The sequence below is a fragment of the Heliconius melpomene genome, chromosome 10, assembly GCF_056956725.1.
Source record: "Heliconius melpomene rosina isolate 202511_hmr_F chromosome 10, ASM5695672v1, whole genome shotgun sequence".
NCBI lineage: Eukaryota > Metazoa > Arthropoda > Insecta > Lepidoptera > Nymphalidae > Heliconius > Heliconius melpomene.
Genome location: NC_140398.1, coordinates 8,453,817 through 8,471,120, shown reverse-complemented (window position 1 = coordinate 8,471,120; position 17,304 = coordinate 8,453,817). Strand labels below are relative to the sequence as shown.

The following is a 17,304-nucleotide window of genomic DNA, read 5'->3' as shown; positions in this document are numbered from 1 at the left end:
TTTGTTGGCGTGATATTGAGTTATTCGTCCATTGAGCGCACATACTTAATGCAAATTTAAACATTTATGTAATTTTCTCATGGATAACATTCTTTCGGATAGCACTCGAATAAAAAAATAATCAAAATCGGTTCACCAAGTGAAAAGTTCTGAGGTAACAAACTTAAAAAAAAACGGTCGAATTTATAACCTCCTCCTTCGGAAGTCGGTTAAAATGAAATTATGTCCCTAGCACTCTACTGTCAATAATTTCATATTTTCTTGTCTTCTCCGTTTTTACTTACTGCATAAGGCATAGGAAGTATAAAAAAAACCGCCATAAATTGTTAATAAATATGATATGATTTTATTTATCCAATTAATGAGCAATACTGATTTGGCACAAATATAGCCATGTTACTTTTGTTATATTCACATTTTAGTAATTATAATATATTAACATCACGAAAGTGTCAATCTAATCAAATCAATGAAAGTGAATACAATGTCATTACAAAAATATTATGTTATTATATACAATACAATTTATTATACTATTTACTATAAAATGACCATTTATACTAATATAAGTTTGTCTTTATCTAGCTTTTATCTATTAACAACAGAAAAATATATCATATTATATAAATTACATTATATAGATATATTTCAGTTTTTTTTGCAGCTAGCTTCATAATGTCCATATACAGTCAGATTATTTAAGAAAACAACGAAAAACATGTTAAATTACTGTAATTAGTTCGAATAGTCAGCGAAATAGTTTTTAAATATGAGTAAATATGGATAACCAAACACTATAACAGATGCATTTTTAATTTTCAAACACGTATCAAATATACTTTTATTTTTAACACTATAAAATGTTTGGACTACAAAAATGTCTTAAAAGGTTATATTATAAAATACGTATATGTGTCATTTTAATGTGCGTCTAATTTTATTATAATATAGATATTATTATAATACAGATATGCACTATTTTAAACTATAAATACGTTTTTAGGTAAATATTATTGAAATTGTCCATAACTCATGCAACTGTCTTCAATTTGGAGAAAAATATAGCAAATAAACTATAAAGAATTGGCTTAAAATCTATAAATAGTTACTTAATAAATCTTTTTTTACATAATATTTATATATTTATATCATATACAAAAAGTAAAATAAATAAAATACAGGCAAAATTACAATTTGTAGGTTATATAACCTATATAAAGTAAAATTATAAAATAATAAAAATAATAATTAGTTTGCGAGGCTTAAGCTGAGCTTTGCATTTGTATGAGTAATTATAAAAATAGGATCAATTTTGTATCAATCAATTGTATCAATTCTTCTGCGCCAAATATTACATCCATATAATTTTTACCCTCGTCTAGAGCGTGGCTTAGACCTCCGCCACTCAACACACAATGCCTTGAAAATTCGGCGGAAAGTGGAGAACAAATTGTCTACTAGGTAGGTTCCCATTGCCTATCCTGCTGTATGCGAGTGATGTGTTGGTTGTGCTAATAATATTGTCAAGAACACATTCGTTGTTAAGAGATTTAGCTCAGTTGTCGAAAAGCAGTATAAGCAGGTTTAGGCCAAGTACATGTTATTTTACACCTACACTATAAATATGAACATTCATACAAGTGCAAAGTTCAGCTTAGACCTTGTGGACTGTACATAAATAATTTACATGCACCGTTGCATATTACATTGGATACAGTACAGACAAGAAATCATAACTTAAAGTTAGCTGTAGATGACTGAGCTGATTACTGCACATGTGCGACTACTGCATATGCATTTGCACATGCCCATCAGTGTAACACCAGGGCATGTCCTCGCCGAACTTGCACCTGTGCGCGTTGTTCTTGGCGTCGTAGAGGAGGCGGTGGTCGACGTAGGCGTCACACGCGCTGCACCACACGGAGAGGTCGACGAGGGAGAGGGCTAGCGCGTGGCTGGTGGTGTGGTAGTGCTGTTGCATGTGACCGTTGATGTGTCGGCCGCAGGCTGTCTGGAGGGAGAGATTGGGTTTTGTTAATAAAAAAATTGAATTTGGAATTTTGATAAGATTAAAATTGGAATGGAATTGGTTAGATTTAAAAATTAAATCAGCGTCACGCTGTATCCCGCACACCGCAGGGTAGGCAGAGGGAACCTAGTGTTAAGACACTATTCTCCATTTTCTGCAGAATTCTGGAGACATTATGTGTTGAATGGAAGAGTTGAACGTTCAACTTTTTACCAAAGCCGGGAAAAGATAATAATTGATTCCTGAGTGGGGATAGAAATTACGACCATCGTCACCGACCTTGTCAATATTTGAATATTCGCCTTGCGCCACACTCACATCCCAATAAAATATATACATATGTATAGTACATAAAAAATAAATAAATAACCAAATACTAGAATAAATAGAAACTTACAATATAACAATGGAGGCAAACCCAGTTCTCTTCAACATGGTCGCAATTAACACACTTCACTCCCTGCTCAAAGTTCACATTTTCAGGAATAGCATACAAAGAATCCAAGTGAGGACACCATTGCAATGGCACTACCGCAAACATTTCACCATCAACTAACGCTTGCATATTTTCCGATAAATAATCGACTAAACTAGTCGAATTTTTCGCATCATTAGCATTTTCATTTTTCACGTTACTATTCCCAGCACTATTACTTTCATTGCTTTTAGAAGGACCAGGCCTATCATCTTCATCATCAGTCCCACAATGAATTCCATCCGAGCATTTCTGTGTATTACTGATGTTTAAACACGCCATTTTAGTTTCTATCGAATTATCAACATCACTCGTTAAGTTTAGCCCTCTAGATGGCGCTGGGGGTTCCAGAACATTCTCTATGGGTAAAGCAATTTGAAATTTGAGACTTTTCCAATACTGTTTGTGTGTTTTGATAACATTATTTATTGTTTCAATGGCGGTTGGTCGACAAATGGGTTTTGGCTCGTAATGTCGATGAATAGGATCGCCTAGTAAAGCTTTAGTGCACATTGTCATGGCATATGATATGCTTCTTGTATTGTAGCCTCCTTCAAGACATAAGATAATCCTGCCAGCAGCCAATCCTTTAAGTAGATTTGTCATAACACCATAACATTCGGGCGATACATTGCATTCTAGAAAATAAAATAAGAAACTAGTTTAGAAATCTGCATCCCGCATATTCCGTTGTTTGGTTCGACAGCGGGTAGCTAATGTTAAAACACACTATTATATATTTTTCCCAAATTTTCAAGATATTGCTTGTTGAGTGGCTGAACTTAAAATTGCTCTTTGTCTTCTTAACAAAACGAGAAAGTAAAAATATTTTAATAACGAGAGTAAGAATCGAACCCACAACCGTCACGTTTACAGTCAGACAGTTGTACACTCGGGTAACTAATAAATATGAGTGCGCGTTTGAGTTCCACCATTCAACGCGCAATGCCTCCAGAATTCGGCGGAGTGTCTTAACACTAAGGTCCCTCTGCCTACTCTGTTGTGTGCAGGATATAGATGGAAGTTGACTACTAAAATAAACAATAAAAAATATCTAACATACGTCCAAGTGGATCTCCAACACACGCGTCAAAACCGGCTGAGACCAACACTAGTTCCGGATTGTATTCATACGCTATGGGCAGCACTACTTGCGTCATGACAGCTAAATACTCCGTGTCGCCCATTCCTTTCTGAAAATTATATAGTTTTCTACACAAAATCTCGAAATGTATATGTAATTGTTCTCAAAGACTTAGAACACTGTTATATAAAATTATTTTAGTAAAACTATAAAATACAGTCCTTGCATGCGTGAAGCTGTTTTTTTTAAATACCTCATTCCAGGGAATATTAACATTGAATCCTTCGCCGCGGCCCTTTCCAACAGACGAAAAGTCCGCATCCTTTGAATTTGGGAAGAATTTACCATTGTCGTACCGATGAATGGATATGTATAGGATCTGTAATATATTAATAACATGTTAAATAATTATTTATATTTTTAATTTAGATATATAAGTTAAAATTATAATATATATATATATATAAAATTATTTATAATATGCTAAATTTAGATGCTTCTTCATTTGACACTTTAAATTCTAAACCCAGAGCATTATATTAAAAGTACATTTTTACCGTTCACTCAAGCCAGATACGGATATATATTATAAAGTGGTATTCCATGTATAAAAAATATTTTTTTTTTAGTAAAAACAAAAAAAAATAATAAGAAAAAAAGAGGTATTTGGATTTTAATAATGTTACATTAGAAAATATATTTAATTTTTAAAGAATATGTTATTGATAGCAAGATATGTTTTGTGATATTTGTTATTTATCTTTTTCTAGTAACAATATTTTTTTTGTACTTGATGATATTTTGCATTCAGCACTAGTGTGTTGATTCAGCCAGGCCAAATAAAAAAGCTGTCAAAATTTTTATATCGGATTCGGTTAAGGTTACTTAATTTACCGATAATTTTGTTTACGGTTACGCTCCATAACATTCCAGTTATTTACAATCTACAGTACTGTCTATCAGTCGTAATAACCCTGAAGTTAGATGTAGAAGACTGTGCAGATTTAACTTTAGGTTTGTTAGTAAGTGAATTCTTAAGTTCTGAAAGTCTACATTTAAGGCCACGACGGCATATTTATTTAATTGACACTATTACCTGATCATCATCATAACAAATCCTCTGCGTTCCATTCCCGTGATGGACGTCCCAGTCAACAATCAATACACGTTTGATACCATTTTGTATCGCATACTTGGCGGCCACCGCCACATTATTAATCAGACAAAACCCACTCGGCGTCTCTTCATCCGCATGATGACCCGGAGGACGGATTATACAAATCCCCGAAGCGGCTGTTTTTGATTTTATAGCGTCTATCATCTGAAATATATATAAATTAATAGATTAGTAGAGGCCGTCGAAAAACGCGACGGATGAGGGTTCGACTCGCACTTGGGGCATTGAATTGTTTTCGTTTCCTCGCTCTGCTAGGCATAATAGCACGGTATTAGTTTCCCGATTCACAGCGCAATATCTCGAAAATTGGCCGGTGGTGGTGGGACGGAGTGTCTAAACACTGTGTTGTTACTGCCTTTATTTATGCGTATACAGTCTGAAAACAATTTACTTAGTGGCAATTGAACCCGACGACTGTCGCGTTTTCAATCTGACGTTATAAGTATATTAATTAAAAATTACCTGCAACACACAACCCGCTGCAACGGAAGCACTTTCTAAGGAATTGGGATGGAAGTAAACAGAGTCGAACGCATCTTTTTGACTGTGCAGATGTCTTAGCTTTGTACTAGATAATTCTTTTAGCCTGTAATGCATATATTTTATTTTGTTATTTTTTTTATTGCAAATTACGATAAGCACTAAAGTATCATTGTAAGTATACAAGTTGAATAGGGAGTAGTATAGAAAAAGCTACATTATACTTTTTATCATTTTTTTAATATTTTTGTTTTTACGAAGTTTTGTTACGTTCATACGTAGCGTCTCTATAAAATAGGAAAATCAGCCATCCCAGTGGTAGCACTATGAAGTTAAGATGTAAAAGGTTTTAAAAGTTACCTTTTTTTTATTTAAAATTTGAATGTAGCTAGATTTGAATCCGCGCCTCCTGGAAGCGTTTTGATTACTAAGCCCGTATGGCTTAGTAATCAAAATTCTAATCAAGCTACGCCGAATTTATTCCTAAAAGCCTGTTACAACTCCTTTAGCATTTGATAGCAATATAAATAAGTTATAACAAGTACATAAAAAATATTAATAACAAATATATAACTAAGACTAAAGTACCATTAAAGACCCCCTCCCCATCCCATACATTTAATTTTTAATACAACTTGTAAAAAAAATATTTGTCTTTCCTAAGTGTAATGTTATTAACGTTTAAATCTTAACTGCGGCCCATAATATAATTATTATATACCTCTCTAAATGATTGTGTGTATGCACAGACAATATTTCCTGATCTGTAACCACCCTGGCTTCTATTTGGTGCATCCTCTCTAATAGTCCGAAATCTCGGAACATTTCATAGATTCGCATTATTCGTTCAGGACACTCCGGATGACCTCTGTAGGAGAAAATAAGAAATAAGTAAATATTATTTAGTTTTTAGGCTTCCTCCTGCTTCCCGCATAAAGCAGGGTACGTTCAATTTTCGAAGCATTGTGTATTGAGACAACTCAACACCGCGCTTTATCTTGTTACCAACGGGAAAACAAATTAATAATTTATTCCCCCTTTTACAGACACACGCTTGGCCGTTGTGCCGCGACGGCCTAATCAGTTAAACATTTAATAGCAGATATTAATATAGACGGTTATATATTTTTTAATCAAAAATCTTTGGTGTTATATTATTAACAATAATAAAACTCAAAAACCACATTTAATTGCTATTTTTGCTCGTTGCAAATACCTCCAAAGTTTTCATACAAATTTTAATTGTAAAAAGAAAAGATATTATTTATCTACACCAATGCATATCATCAATTCTTACAAATATATTTTTTATATTAAAGTACATTATACAAAGTAGAGATTCAATCCATAAATGACTACTGAATAGACAATTTTAGTTCTTTAATAGCAAATGTATACAAATCTACGAAAAAATGAAACTCACGGTTCGCATATATTCTTATGTTTCAGCATCGCGAGATCGTACACAAAACATACTGGATGTTGGGCTGTTGATATATCAGTAGCTGTAACAAAAATACGATTATTCTATTCATCTTATACTAATATTATTAAGATAAATTTATTTGGTTGGATTCGTTGTTCTCGGAAACTACTGGTTCGAATTGAAAAATTCTTTTTGAAAGGAAAATATTCATGAAAGTGATAAAATAAAAAATCTCATATAATACCGGATTTTAAATAACCCAATTTCTCCATAATATTTCGTTTCATATCGTTATCTTGTATAGGATAACAGTTTCTGGTCGCAAAGCTATCTGCTCTGGTTTCATCCCCCTCCCATTTTACCCCCACTTTATGTATCTGTACATCTTTGTTTTCTGGTTCATCTATACTATATGTTGGTTGATAGTTATAGCACTGCCAGTGCTTTTTGTGTGCGTATATACAGTTGAGGATTGTTTCACATATTCTGTAATAGAATTTTGAACGATATAAATTAATTCGGTCTTATAAGTACTATAAAAACTCATTTCTTGATTTCTTGATTTAAAAATATGCACATCTATAAAAACCATATAAAACTCACTCATCGCACGGCTCATGCAGCTCTAATGCGGGCGGCGGGTAAAACAGCGCCCGCAGCGAGTGCGCCGCCGCCTCCGCCAGCGCTGGCACGCAGTAGCCACCCTCTAGCACTATACACACCCTTGGGCACACGCTCTGCAAGAGGTGCGTGAGCGTCGCGTAGCAAGCTGGGGTTACGAGCATCTCACCCTGGGGTTTTTAAGATATATATATTGTTAGCAAACTCGTGTGAATAAGGGTAGATGTACGTGAAAAAGACTATAAAAGCAAAGAAATTGTTTTAATCGGGGGTGGTTGCGTATAGGCAACGGATTGTATTGGAGGGAAACTCGTGTGAGGTATTGTTATTGGGTGATACATATCACTTATTGCAATTACGTAGAAGCTGTTTCTGAATAATTTAGAAACATATAGACGATATGATTTTTTATCTTGTTTTTAAAAAAACATTAACCGTTTCCGATTTCTATTCAATATTCTATTAGTTGAAATAGATATTGAGTGGATGGGTAAGGTTATTATAGAAATTTCATATAGAATCTGCTCTTTAAGACTATAAACATGTTTGGACACGGCTCTTGATATGAGGTTCGTAAATGGCGCACCTCAAACGAGGTTACGTGCATTTTGTCCCTTTTAATTTTTGTTTTTGTCCATTAGGTTTATTTAGAAAAATACACATCGTAATTTAGAGATGATTGAGATTGTCTCAAGCTTCATTCATAGTAGATATTTTGCCATAATCATATGTTCTTAACATATGAATTGAGGCAAAGAGGAAAAGAACACGACCAGGAATTATAGTAATCTAAGACAGTATTTTATTTTTAAGACTATGCTCCAGTTAAACTACACCTGTATAATATATGCATATTGTATAGCTCACTCACTCAGGTTTGTTTAAATATATATTATTAGTATAGTCATAAAAAGTTTAAAGTAAAAATACCCTAGACGTGTTCAAATACTTAAACAATAAGAAAAGAAATAATATTAGGGGCGTCAGAATGTGTTTTTATAGAAAATGAGTACTTTTTTATTTTATACTTAGACATAAGTTAAGGTACATTTTATTAAGGGTATGTATACTGTGTATAACACCAACAAATTGTTACATAGTAACAACCAATTCAAAATAACAAGAGTGAATCACTACTCCGTAATGTATACATTTTATAATGAAAATGTTTAATATTACAATATTCCTAAATTGTCAAGAAACATGTAAAGGTATGGAAGTCAGCACAACCCTCTTAGATTATTTCAAGATTATTTTCAAAGATTATATAATTAGGTGCAATACAAATTTAATAATTAAATATAAAACGAAACGACATCATATCTTTATTGCATTATTTAAGCCATAAGTAAAGCAAAGATAAGAAAATGATGTGATTAAGAAAGAAATTACCTTGAATATAATAATAATGTAAAGTAAATATTTAAATAGAATGTTACAAATTATATTTCATATTTGCTTATATTTGATTTATATTTATAATTTACTTTAAGGATTTAATTTTATACATAAGACGAGTGAGTATGTATGGTAATGGTACATGAGTATGTATTCACGTTTTTTATTTGTAGACTGATCATTATTCTGCTTAGTTTTAAACTAAAAATTATGGTTGTCAGTACTTCGTGAATATATTTACATTGGTGAATTCAAGTAATAAAATGCGATAAAAAAAATATATTTTACAATTGTGATTAAATTTAAAAACAGTACATTTAATGTTACCGTATTATAAATATTTATAGAAAAGACGAACAAGTCGTCCCATATAAAAAAAGTGAAAAAAATCCCAAAAGCAAAACAAAATACAATACATACAACAAAAAAAAACCCTAGTCACCCCGAAAACCCAATCGTAACTCACTTTCTCGTCACCGAGTGCCGAGTCAAAGCCCGCGGACACTATAACCAGTTGTGGTGTATACTGAAATATATATAATATAATATAAATAAAATAAATAATAACAAAAACTTGTACCTCTGGACAGCCGATGGCGGCGTCGTATCCCGCTGATACTAAGATCAGCTCCGGTTGAAACTGCAGGAAAATTGTGGGAAATTACTTTTTTTTATTTTTACAGGTTCACGCTTTATCCCACACATAGCGTAGACATGCATAGGCAGAGTAAAGTTAGTGTTAAGACTGAGCGAGTGAGTGAAAATTGAGTGGTATGTGGGGGAGCCCACATACCACTCAATTTTCAATACCTTGCTTATTGAGTGGCAGACCTCAATACCGAGCTATCTATTCAATATAATGTAATTTGGTTCAGCTGTAAGTAAATCCTTATTTATTATTGCTAAAAACCTAAATGCTACCAAATATACATTCAGTTACGTAAGAAACTAAATTCAAAATATCATAACAAACAAACATCTAAATACATATTTACAAAAATGCTATCTATGCAATGTAATATTTAATCTTCAAAATTATAGTTGTTTTTACTCTATAATTTTGAATATACTACTAATCTTTTTATATTTTAAATAGAAATAATAAATTATTTTAAAATGCTACTATTTAAGCATTAACTATTGAATTATTTTGTATTTTAATTTCTATTAGATAAGTTGCAGCTTAAAGTTGTTTTATGTAAAAAAAAATTGTAAGCATAATGGCAAACAGGCAGCAAATAACACTTAGCGACGCGCTCTACTGTACTTTAGTGTTGTGATCGAGCTCGCGGGGAAGCGGAAGGATAAGTTCTTGTTTTAAAAAAGTTAAAGTTTTATATAATTTACCTCGATCGCCATGGGCAACAACACTTGTAACCATATCGCCATATAGTCACTATCAGTCATGCCCGTCTTGTTGAGTGGTATGTTGAAGTTGTAGCCCTCCCCGCGGCCGTGGCCCGTATAGTGAAAATCAGATTGGCGAAGATTGGGCCAAAACGAGCCGTGCTCGTAGCGATGTATTGAGAAATATACCACTCTATATAAAAAAAAATTAAAACTATTAATATTCTCGTTTCACTCCACACTGTATCCCGCATAAAGCAGGGTAGGCAGAGGGAACCTATAAGCTCCATAAAGAAAATATTTAGATATATATGTACTAAAAACATGTGGATGTGAAAGCTTTTCTGGTTCAGCAAATTTTCACGTTATATCGAAAAACAGTTAGTGCCACTTTTTAGGCTTTAATTAGACTGCCTCAATTAATTTGGAAATATTTCTTGTGTATATAAGTATGGGCGGCAAACAGTAATCAGGCTACATCTTGAAAATACAGAAATACAAATTAGTAATTACTTATTTATACAAATTGAATATAGATATTTATTGATAAGATATAAATTAGAAGACTATAAAGTTACCTGGGATCGTCGTAAAACATTTGTTGAGTTGCTTGCCCGTGATGTACATCCCAGTCCACTATCAATATTCTGTATATAAAAAAATATTACATAGATTAGTTTCCATTACTCCAAAAAAAATGTACGTAGCAGAAAATGTACTTGATGCAAATAAAACTCAATTTTTGCTTAAAGTATATTCTCACTTTTCTTAACTCCGCCATTCTAAATAAAAGATATCAGAGTCACGCTGTATCCCGTGTACACAACAGGGTAGGCAGAGGGAACCTTATGTTAAGACTACGTTCCCTAATTTCCAACGGATTCTGAAGGTATTGCGTGTTGAGTGGCGGAACTTAACGCCGCGCTTTGCCTCGGCATCAGAGCGAAGAAATTAAAATATAAATTTATTTCCTCGAGTGGGGATCGAACCCACAATCAGTCGCGTATTAGTCAAACTTTGTGCTCCTGCGCCATGACTCAAGGATAAATTCATCATAATTAGGTATGTACATATGCAACTTCACGTTTTTTCCAACTTTAAACCCAAAACGAAACCTTACCTTTGCAATCCACATTTATCAATAGCATGTTTAGCCGCCAACGCTACATTATTATAAAAGCAGTATCCACAAGGCTCCGCCCTCATCGCGTGGTGTCCGGGCGGGCGGACGAAAGCTACGCCATTTTGTATTTCCCCTTTAACTATCCTATCCACCATGTCGATTGTTGAACCGGCGGCTATTAATGACAATTCGTGTGTACTCTAGAATAAAATGTACGGTTTCTCTTTATTTAGTTAATAAAATCGAATAATACAAACAAAAGTGTATTTAGATATAATTGATAAAAATGTAAGAATGTAAAAATATAGTAGGTCGTTATGTTGGCTCTAGTTACAAGCCAGAACTTGACCTAATCAAAGTGTCAGATTCAAGGAACGTAACGTGAGCCTCTGCCTTAAAAAATATTTATTTATACGAATCTCTTCCAGTCCTATACCAGGTGGTAGCGATTGCGCTCCTTTTACAAGTGCAACATATATAGGGTAAACTATTTCAAACCCGTACCTAAAAAAAATCGTGAACAGTTTCGATGTAACATTATTATTTTCATTTCATTGTTTTTATCCGTACTATATTACGTGCAGTTATGAATAGATACCCATAACGCAAACATCTACTATTACAAAATTACTACTAAACGTTGCCATCTAATTCGTCTGTTACTTTTCATAGACAAAAAACATACCCGAACGAGAAAGGGATATCTCTCGTTCTATTTTACGTAATCACCAATACATTACGGGTTACGGATATTACAGTAATCTATATATATAAAATCGAAAGGTCACTCACTCATCACGAAATCTCAGAAACTACATGTGCTAGGAATCTCAAATTTTGCATGGACGTCACTTATAGGACGTAGGTCAGTCATAGACAGATAATAACGTAGTTCACGCAGGCGAAGCCGCGGGCGGGCCGCTAGTCTATATATATAAAAGGACTTGTCCTCACTGACTGAGGTAAGACGCGCGCACAGCCATAACCGCTGATGATAGAAACGTGAAATTTGGACAGATGTATACTTTCGTAATCTGGACATCCACTAAGAAGGAATTTTAAAAAATTTTAACCCTAAAGGGATGAAATAGGGGTTGAAACTTTGTATGGATTTTTTTTAAATCGCCACCGATTTTTATAAAATTTGAAATTCAGACTCTAAAATAGATTTCATTGAACACGTGTTTCGTGGTTTTTTAGATTACATCTTCTAAGGGTGCAAATAAGCGGTTGAAAGTTTGTATGGATACATCTTTAAATGGCCACCGATTTTTATAAAATTTGAAATTTATAGTTTTAAAAATATTTAATTGAAAACATGTTTTATGGTTTATTAGAATTCACCCCTAAATAAGCAAGCGAAGCTGCGCGCGTCCGCTAGTATTGTAATAAGCCTATACAACGTTCAAAACTTTGACAGGTAAGTGTCTGTTTACGTCATTCTTAACAAAGATGTATGGATTTCATAAGTAAATAACATGAAAAAAATATTTATTAGAATTTACATATTTGCAAATTTCTAAGTCTTATGTACAGGTAAAAAACTCACAGGATGTATGTATACAGCATCGTATTTAGATGACAGCTTCTCCAAATAATCTAAATCATTGTTTTGATGGGTTTTCTCCAGCATGTCGTACACTTCTTTGGAATGTAACATAGTTAGTTCTTCTACAGATGCAGCTCTTGGTGGATATGACACACATTTATCTATTAAACCCATTTCTTCACACCTAAAAAAAATGCTTTATTTTAAAACTAAATATAATACAGGCTGTCATGAGTGTCAGTGGCACATCGTAAAACTTTAACATTATAAATGTGGGTTCATTTTCTACTTGTGGAATGTTTTTTTTTTCATTTAAAGTCAGTCAGAAAAAACTAAAATATTAATTTTAATATTTATTAAACCGGTGCGTTACAGTCACAAGCTAGTGCTCTTGCACCACGATAGCCTCTAATATGTAACGACTTATTAATATAAGAACTAATATCAAGTGATTGCCCAGTATATAAACTGGGATGTAATCAATATTTACCTATTTATTACACCAATAAGCCTTTCGGGGCATTCAGGATAATTATCATCCCACAAACATTTATGCTCTGACATACGCGGTTCCGTTACAAATCCTGTTGCACCTTTTACTTTTCCCTTTGACTCCATGGCCTTAAATAAAATGAGAGTGTGGGTGGTTACATTGTGCGGAGCTAAGGGTCTGGAACTAGCGACACATGTGTATAAAAGGTCCAATTAAATTAGCATTAACAACGGACTCTGCTTTCTTAGCTCCTCTGAAACTTGTACAAAATTGGAAATGATTTTGATTGTTTTTTAGTGCTTCCTTGGAAATATATTCTAGAAATGATTGATGATAGTTCTAGACAAGACAAGATCTTTTAGCAAACTGTATAGAAATTAAAATCTATATAATTAAAAATCTTAGTTCTTCTTATTATTATTAAATTCCTATATATTAAAATCTATATAAATAAAAACCTTTTATCAACTTTTGTTTTGTTTTATTTAAGGTACATAACCCTAAATAAAAAAAAACAAGAATTGATAATTAAACCAACAAATACAATTCTGTAGAAAATTATACACTAATATATTTATTGTTAACATTAAATACTTACAATTTGATAATGATCTTGTAAAACTGTCTCAATATGTTGTTTCCTCTTTTGCTGAGCCTTCTTTTTAGCAGCTATCACCAAAGCAGATGGCTTGAAAATGACATATATAAATCAACTCTCCTTATATCTGATTTTTATCACTTAGATAAAAATATCATAATCAACTTAAGTCTTTGTAAACACAAAATAAATATAATTCACAATAATATATAGTATAACTAGAAATGTTTTTATGTGATAACATATTATGTAACATTTTGTTTACATTTCTATAAAGCAATTGTAGGTATTGAAGGAATTATTTTAGTTTTCATATTGTGGTAACAAAACAAACGGTAATTTTGAGTTCCACCACTTAACATGCAAGTCTCAAAAGGTGGATAGGCTATGGGGTAAGGAGCATCACAGCACTATTTTTTGTCTACCTAAAATTCAATGTGCAGGATACAGTAATTACAATAATTTAAGATTGAGATTGAAATCATAGACTACAGTACTGTTAGAATATTTTTTTAACATATTCTCAATATATTGACATTTGTTATCACATAGGCATTTATTATCTATAATATATCTACAACTTTATGATTGTTTGCATAATAAATTATCTTACAAATATATATTATATATTTTTGCTTTATACTTATTCTAGAATAAAATAATATTGCTTTTTTTGCATCTCCTGTATCTTGCACACAGCAGGGTAGACAGAGGGAACCTAATGTTAAGACACTCTGTGCCCTACCGACCATTGAATTCTGAGGCATTAGCTTCGACACCAGAGCGAAGCAAATGGAAATATTAAATATACCATTTCCTCGATTAAATAATATAACAGTATGTAAACAAAAAGATATTGGAATGAGTAGATTAAATTGATATACTAATTAAGAAGTATGTGTTATGTATAGTTTTGATAGTTAGCTATGAATTCTTAAGGTACCCCACAACTTATGTTACTTTTATAATAAGAGTAATATTAAAGTAGGGTGAGTCGATATAATGCTCTTGTCATGAAATTATTGTTGTTAAAGTGATTTAGAAATAATAATAATGTCAAATGTGTTTGAATATACTAGTATGTTTAGTGTAGATGAAGATACAAAATGAATGTTGATATGTGGAGTCAGTTTAGTTGATCAAATCTACAATGAAATCCACAGAATGGCAGGTACTAGCAAGCAGTAAGAATAAAGAAGGACATGCAATGGTGGTTTGGCCATGTTGAATGCCTGAGTGATGAAAGTCAGTTGGGGGAAGATCTCAAAACAAAACCCCCGACTACATAAATCTAAAAGGAAAATAAACAAGCCCAATAGTTTATTAGGATTAACAGTCGGGACCTATAAGTAATTCTTCAAATCTTTACCAAGAACCCCGCATAATTTAAAAGAGGAGGACAATAAGTATTGTAACATCGGACAGGGTTACCAGCTTATATACAATGTGTCGCCTTCGGGTGAGCTTCAGATTGGAAGTTCAAAGTGGATCGTCGCTCCGACTGCTTGATGCGAGTAAGGGTACTGATTGAGGGTGTTACCACAAATTCAATCAGTGCCTATACTCCTCAGGCAGGATGTAGCGCGTCCGAAAAAGAAACATTTTGGGAGCAGTAGCTAGCAGTCTGTTGTACCGTCTACCAAAGTGGTCATGATTGGGGGGGACTTGAACGGTCACGTCGGCAAGGCTGCTGAGCCGTATGAACGTGTTCACGGGAGTTTTTGCACACGTACCTCGCAATACAGGGGGGAAATTTTTTTTTTCTGAGAACCTTTATTGCCTCTGATCTGACCGTCGTGAATACATTCTTCCAAAAGAATCCTCAGCACCTTATCACGTATAAGAGCGGGCCCCACTCAACTCAAATTGACTACTTATATTGACTAGACAGTGTCATATGGGCAGGGTAAATAGTTAGGTAGCTAGGTAACTGTTAGGCTTTGGCCTCCTTTGAATGACTTTACAGTTGTAAAGTCATTCGAAGGACATCGTCTTTTTGTCGTAGACTCTAACGTCACTCCAAAGAAGAAAGTGTTGGTTGCTGAATGGACCGATGCAGACTGAGTTCCTGGCAGAGGTGAAAAGTCATAATCTTTTGACTAATACCGAGACTGCTCAGGATGCTTGGGATCAAGCTCAATCAGCAATCATTGCAGGGGGCAGGGAGTTTGTGGCCTTTCTAAGGGAGGATGTGTCATCGACAAGGAGACATGGTGGTGGAATGACAAGGTGCAGGAGGTGACTCGTGAAAATAAGACTGCCTTTAAGAAGTGGCAGCAATCCAACTCTCTTGAAGACAGGCTGGAGTACAAAGTAGCTAAACGTAACTAAACAGTAAAAGAGCTGTAGCCAGGGCCCGCAGTGAGAGTTTGTCACCATTGTTTGATAAACATGAATCTGTGGAGGGCCAGAAGCTCTAATACAAACTGGCACATTCCCGGGATAAAGCAACACAAGATATCGCAAAATGTCTTTTCATCAGAGATTCCCAGAGCAAGCTGCTCTGTGGTCACGCCTCTGTGAAGGAGAGGTGGAGTAGCTACTTCCAGGAGCTGCAGAATAGTCAGCACCAATGAGATGGTATGGAGATGTTGCACGCCAGCCAAGGAACTTTGTCAAATGCAAGTGGCTAGCTATGTCTGTCCCTGGAGTTAGACCTCCTGGACGCCGAAGGATGCGCTGGTTGGATGTCGTGATGCAGGACATGAGAGCCAATGGTCTTACCACACAGGGCGTTACAGATCGTGCAAAGTGGAGTAGGTTAAGCAGGAAGGCAGACCTTGGCAACATACGCCGGGATTAATGCCAGGAGGAAGGAGAAGAGGTTAAATAATACGTATTTCTCACTTTAGCCCCGGCGGACATGGCACGTGTTTGGATTTTTGCTTTTCTCGCTCCATTCCTAGTAATAACAGACGATGGAGGCGTTTTTTTTACTTCACCGGCGGAACGGCGTACTGAGGGTGTCGAGTCAGCCTAGAATTTAGCATTAATATATAAACAAACTCCACTATAACTTAGCAATCTTAAGTTTATAATTAAAAATACTCACCATCGTTACAAAAGAAAGATTTGGAAAGACTAATCATTCATTAAGGCAGACAATCTCTTAAGGCATCAATCTTTTTTTTTATTTCATTTCATTTAAAATAAATTTATACACACACTCATTGTATAATATTGTACAATATAAATAAAAAACACTGGACAAGTGAACACCTTTGAGAATTATACTGACTTTGACATTTCGATTTTTGTATAAATTTGCATGCAATGACATTTGGCGTTTGACATAGGAACTAGAAAAATGGCACGCTCGAAACGCCATAAATAAAGAAATCAATCAACTAGTATTACAACTAGGATCCGCCATATTATAAAACAGAAAAATAAATGGTTTCGTTTATAAATAAACTAACTAGGAATATTTAATATATTAGATTTTGTTGAGAATAATATTAGATATAACGTTATCCATTGCCAGATAGTTAGGGTGGTTTTAAC

At 33.9% G+C, this 17,304-nt stretch overlaps 1 protein-coding gene across 3 annotated transcripts; it reads right to left on the bottom strand.

The window, feature by feature from the left end:
* Window positions 1–321: 321 nt before the first annotated feature.
* HDAC6 (histone deacetylase 6) lies at window positions 322–17,043 on the bottom strand. Of its 3 annotated transcripts, none has more exons than XM_085192232.1 (19): window positions 16,853–17,043; window positions 16,648–16,776; window positions 13,801–13,890; window positions 13,200–13,330; window positions 12,710–12,893; window positions 11,158–11,360; window positions 10,616–10,684; window positions 10,038–10,230; window positions 9,271–9,330; window positions 7,275–7,462; window positions 6,916–7,157; window positions 6,669–6,750; window positions 5,967–6,113; window positions 5,228–5,351; window positions 4,685–4,909; window positions 3,842–3,967; window positions 3,568–3,697; window positions 2,427–3,142; window positions 322–2,011 (listed from the first exon to the last, which is right to left on the bottom strand). In XM_085192232.1, the coding sequence occupies exons 1-19, from the start codon at window positions 16,853–16,855 to the stop codon at window positions 1,784–1,786; spliced, it is 3,270 nt and encodes a 1,089-aa protein (XP_085048358.1). In that variant the 5' UTR covers window positions 16,856–17,043; the 3' UTR covers window positions 322–1,783. The 3 variants fall into 3 exon arrangements, with proteins under 3 accessions (XP_085048358.1, XP_085048359.1, XP_085048360.1); XM_085192233.1 differs by lacking the exon at window positions 9,271–9,330 and adding an exon at window positions 9,157–9,216; XM_085192234.1 differs by lacking the exon at window positions 16,648–16,776.
* Window positions 17,044–17,304: the final 261 nt, after the last annotated feature.

Coding starts and splice junctions, on each gene's coding strand:
- HDAC6 (XM_085192232.1), bottom strand. Junction 6,751..6,915: donor ATTGGGTTATTTAAAATCCG/GTATTATATGAG, acceptor TTTTTGTTACAG/CTACTGATATATCAACAGCC. Junction 3,698..3,841: donor TTAATATTCCCTGGAATGAG/GTATTTAAAAAA, acceptor TATAATTTTCAG/AAAGGAATGGGCGACACGGA.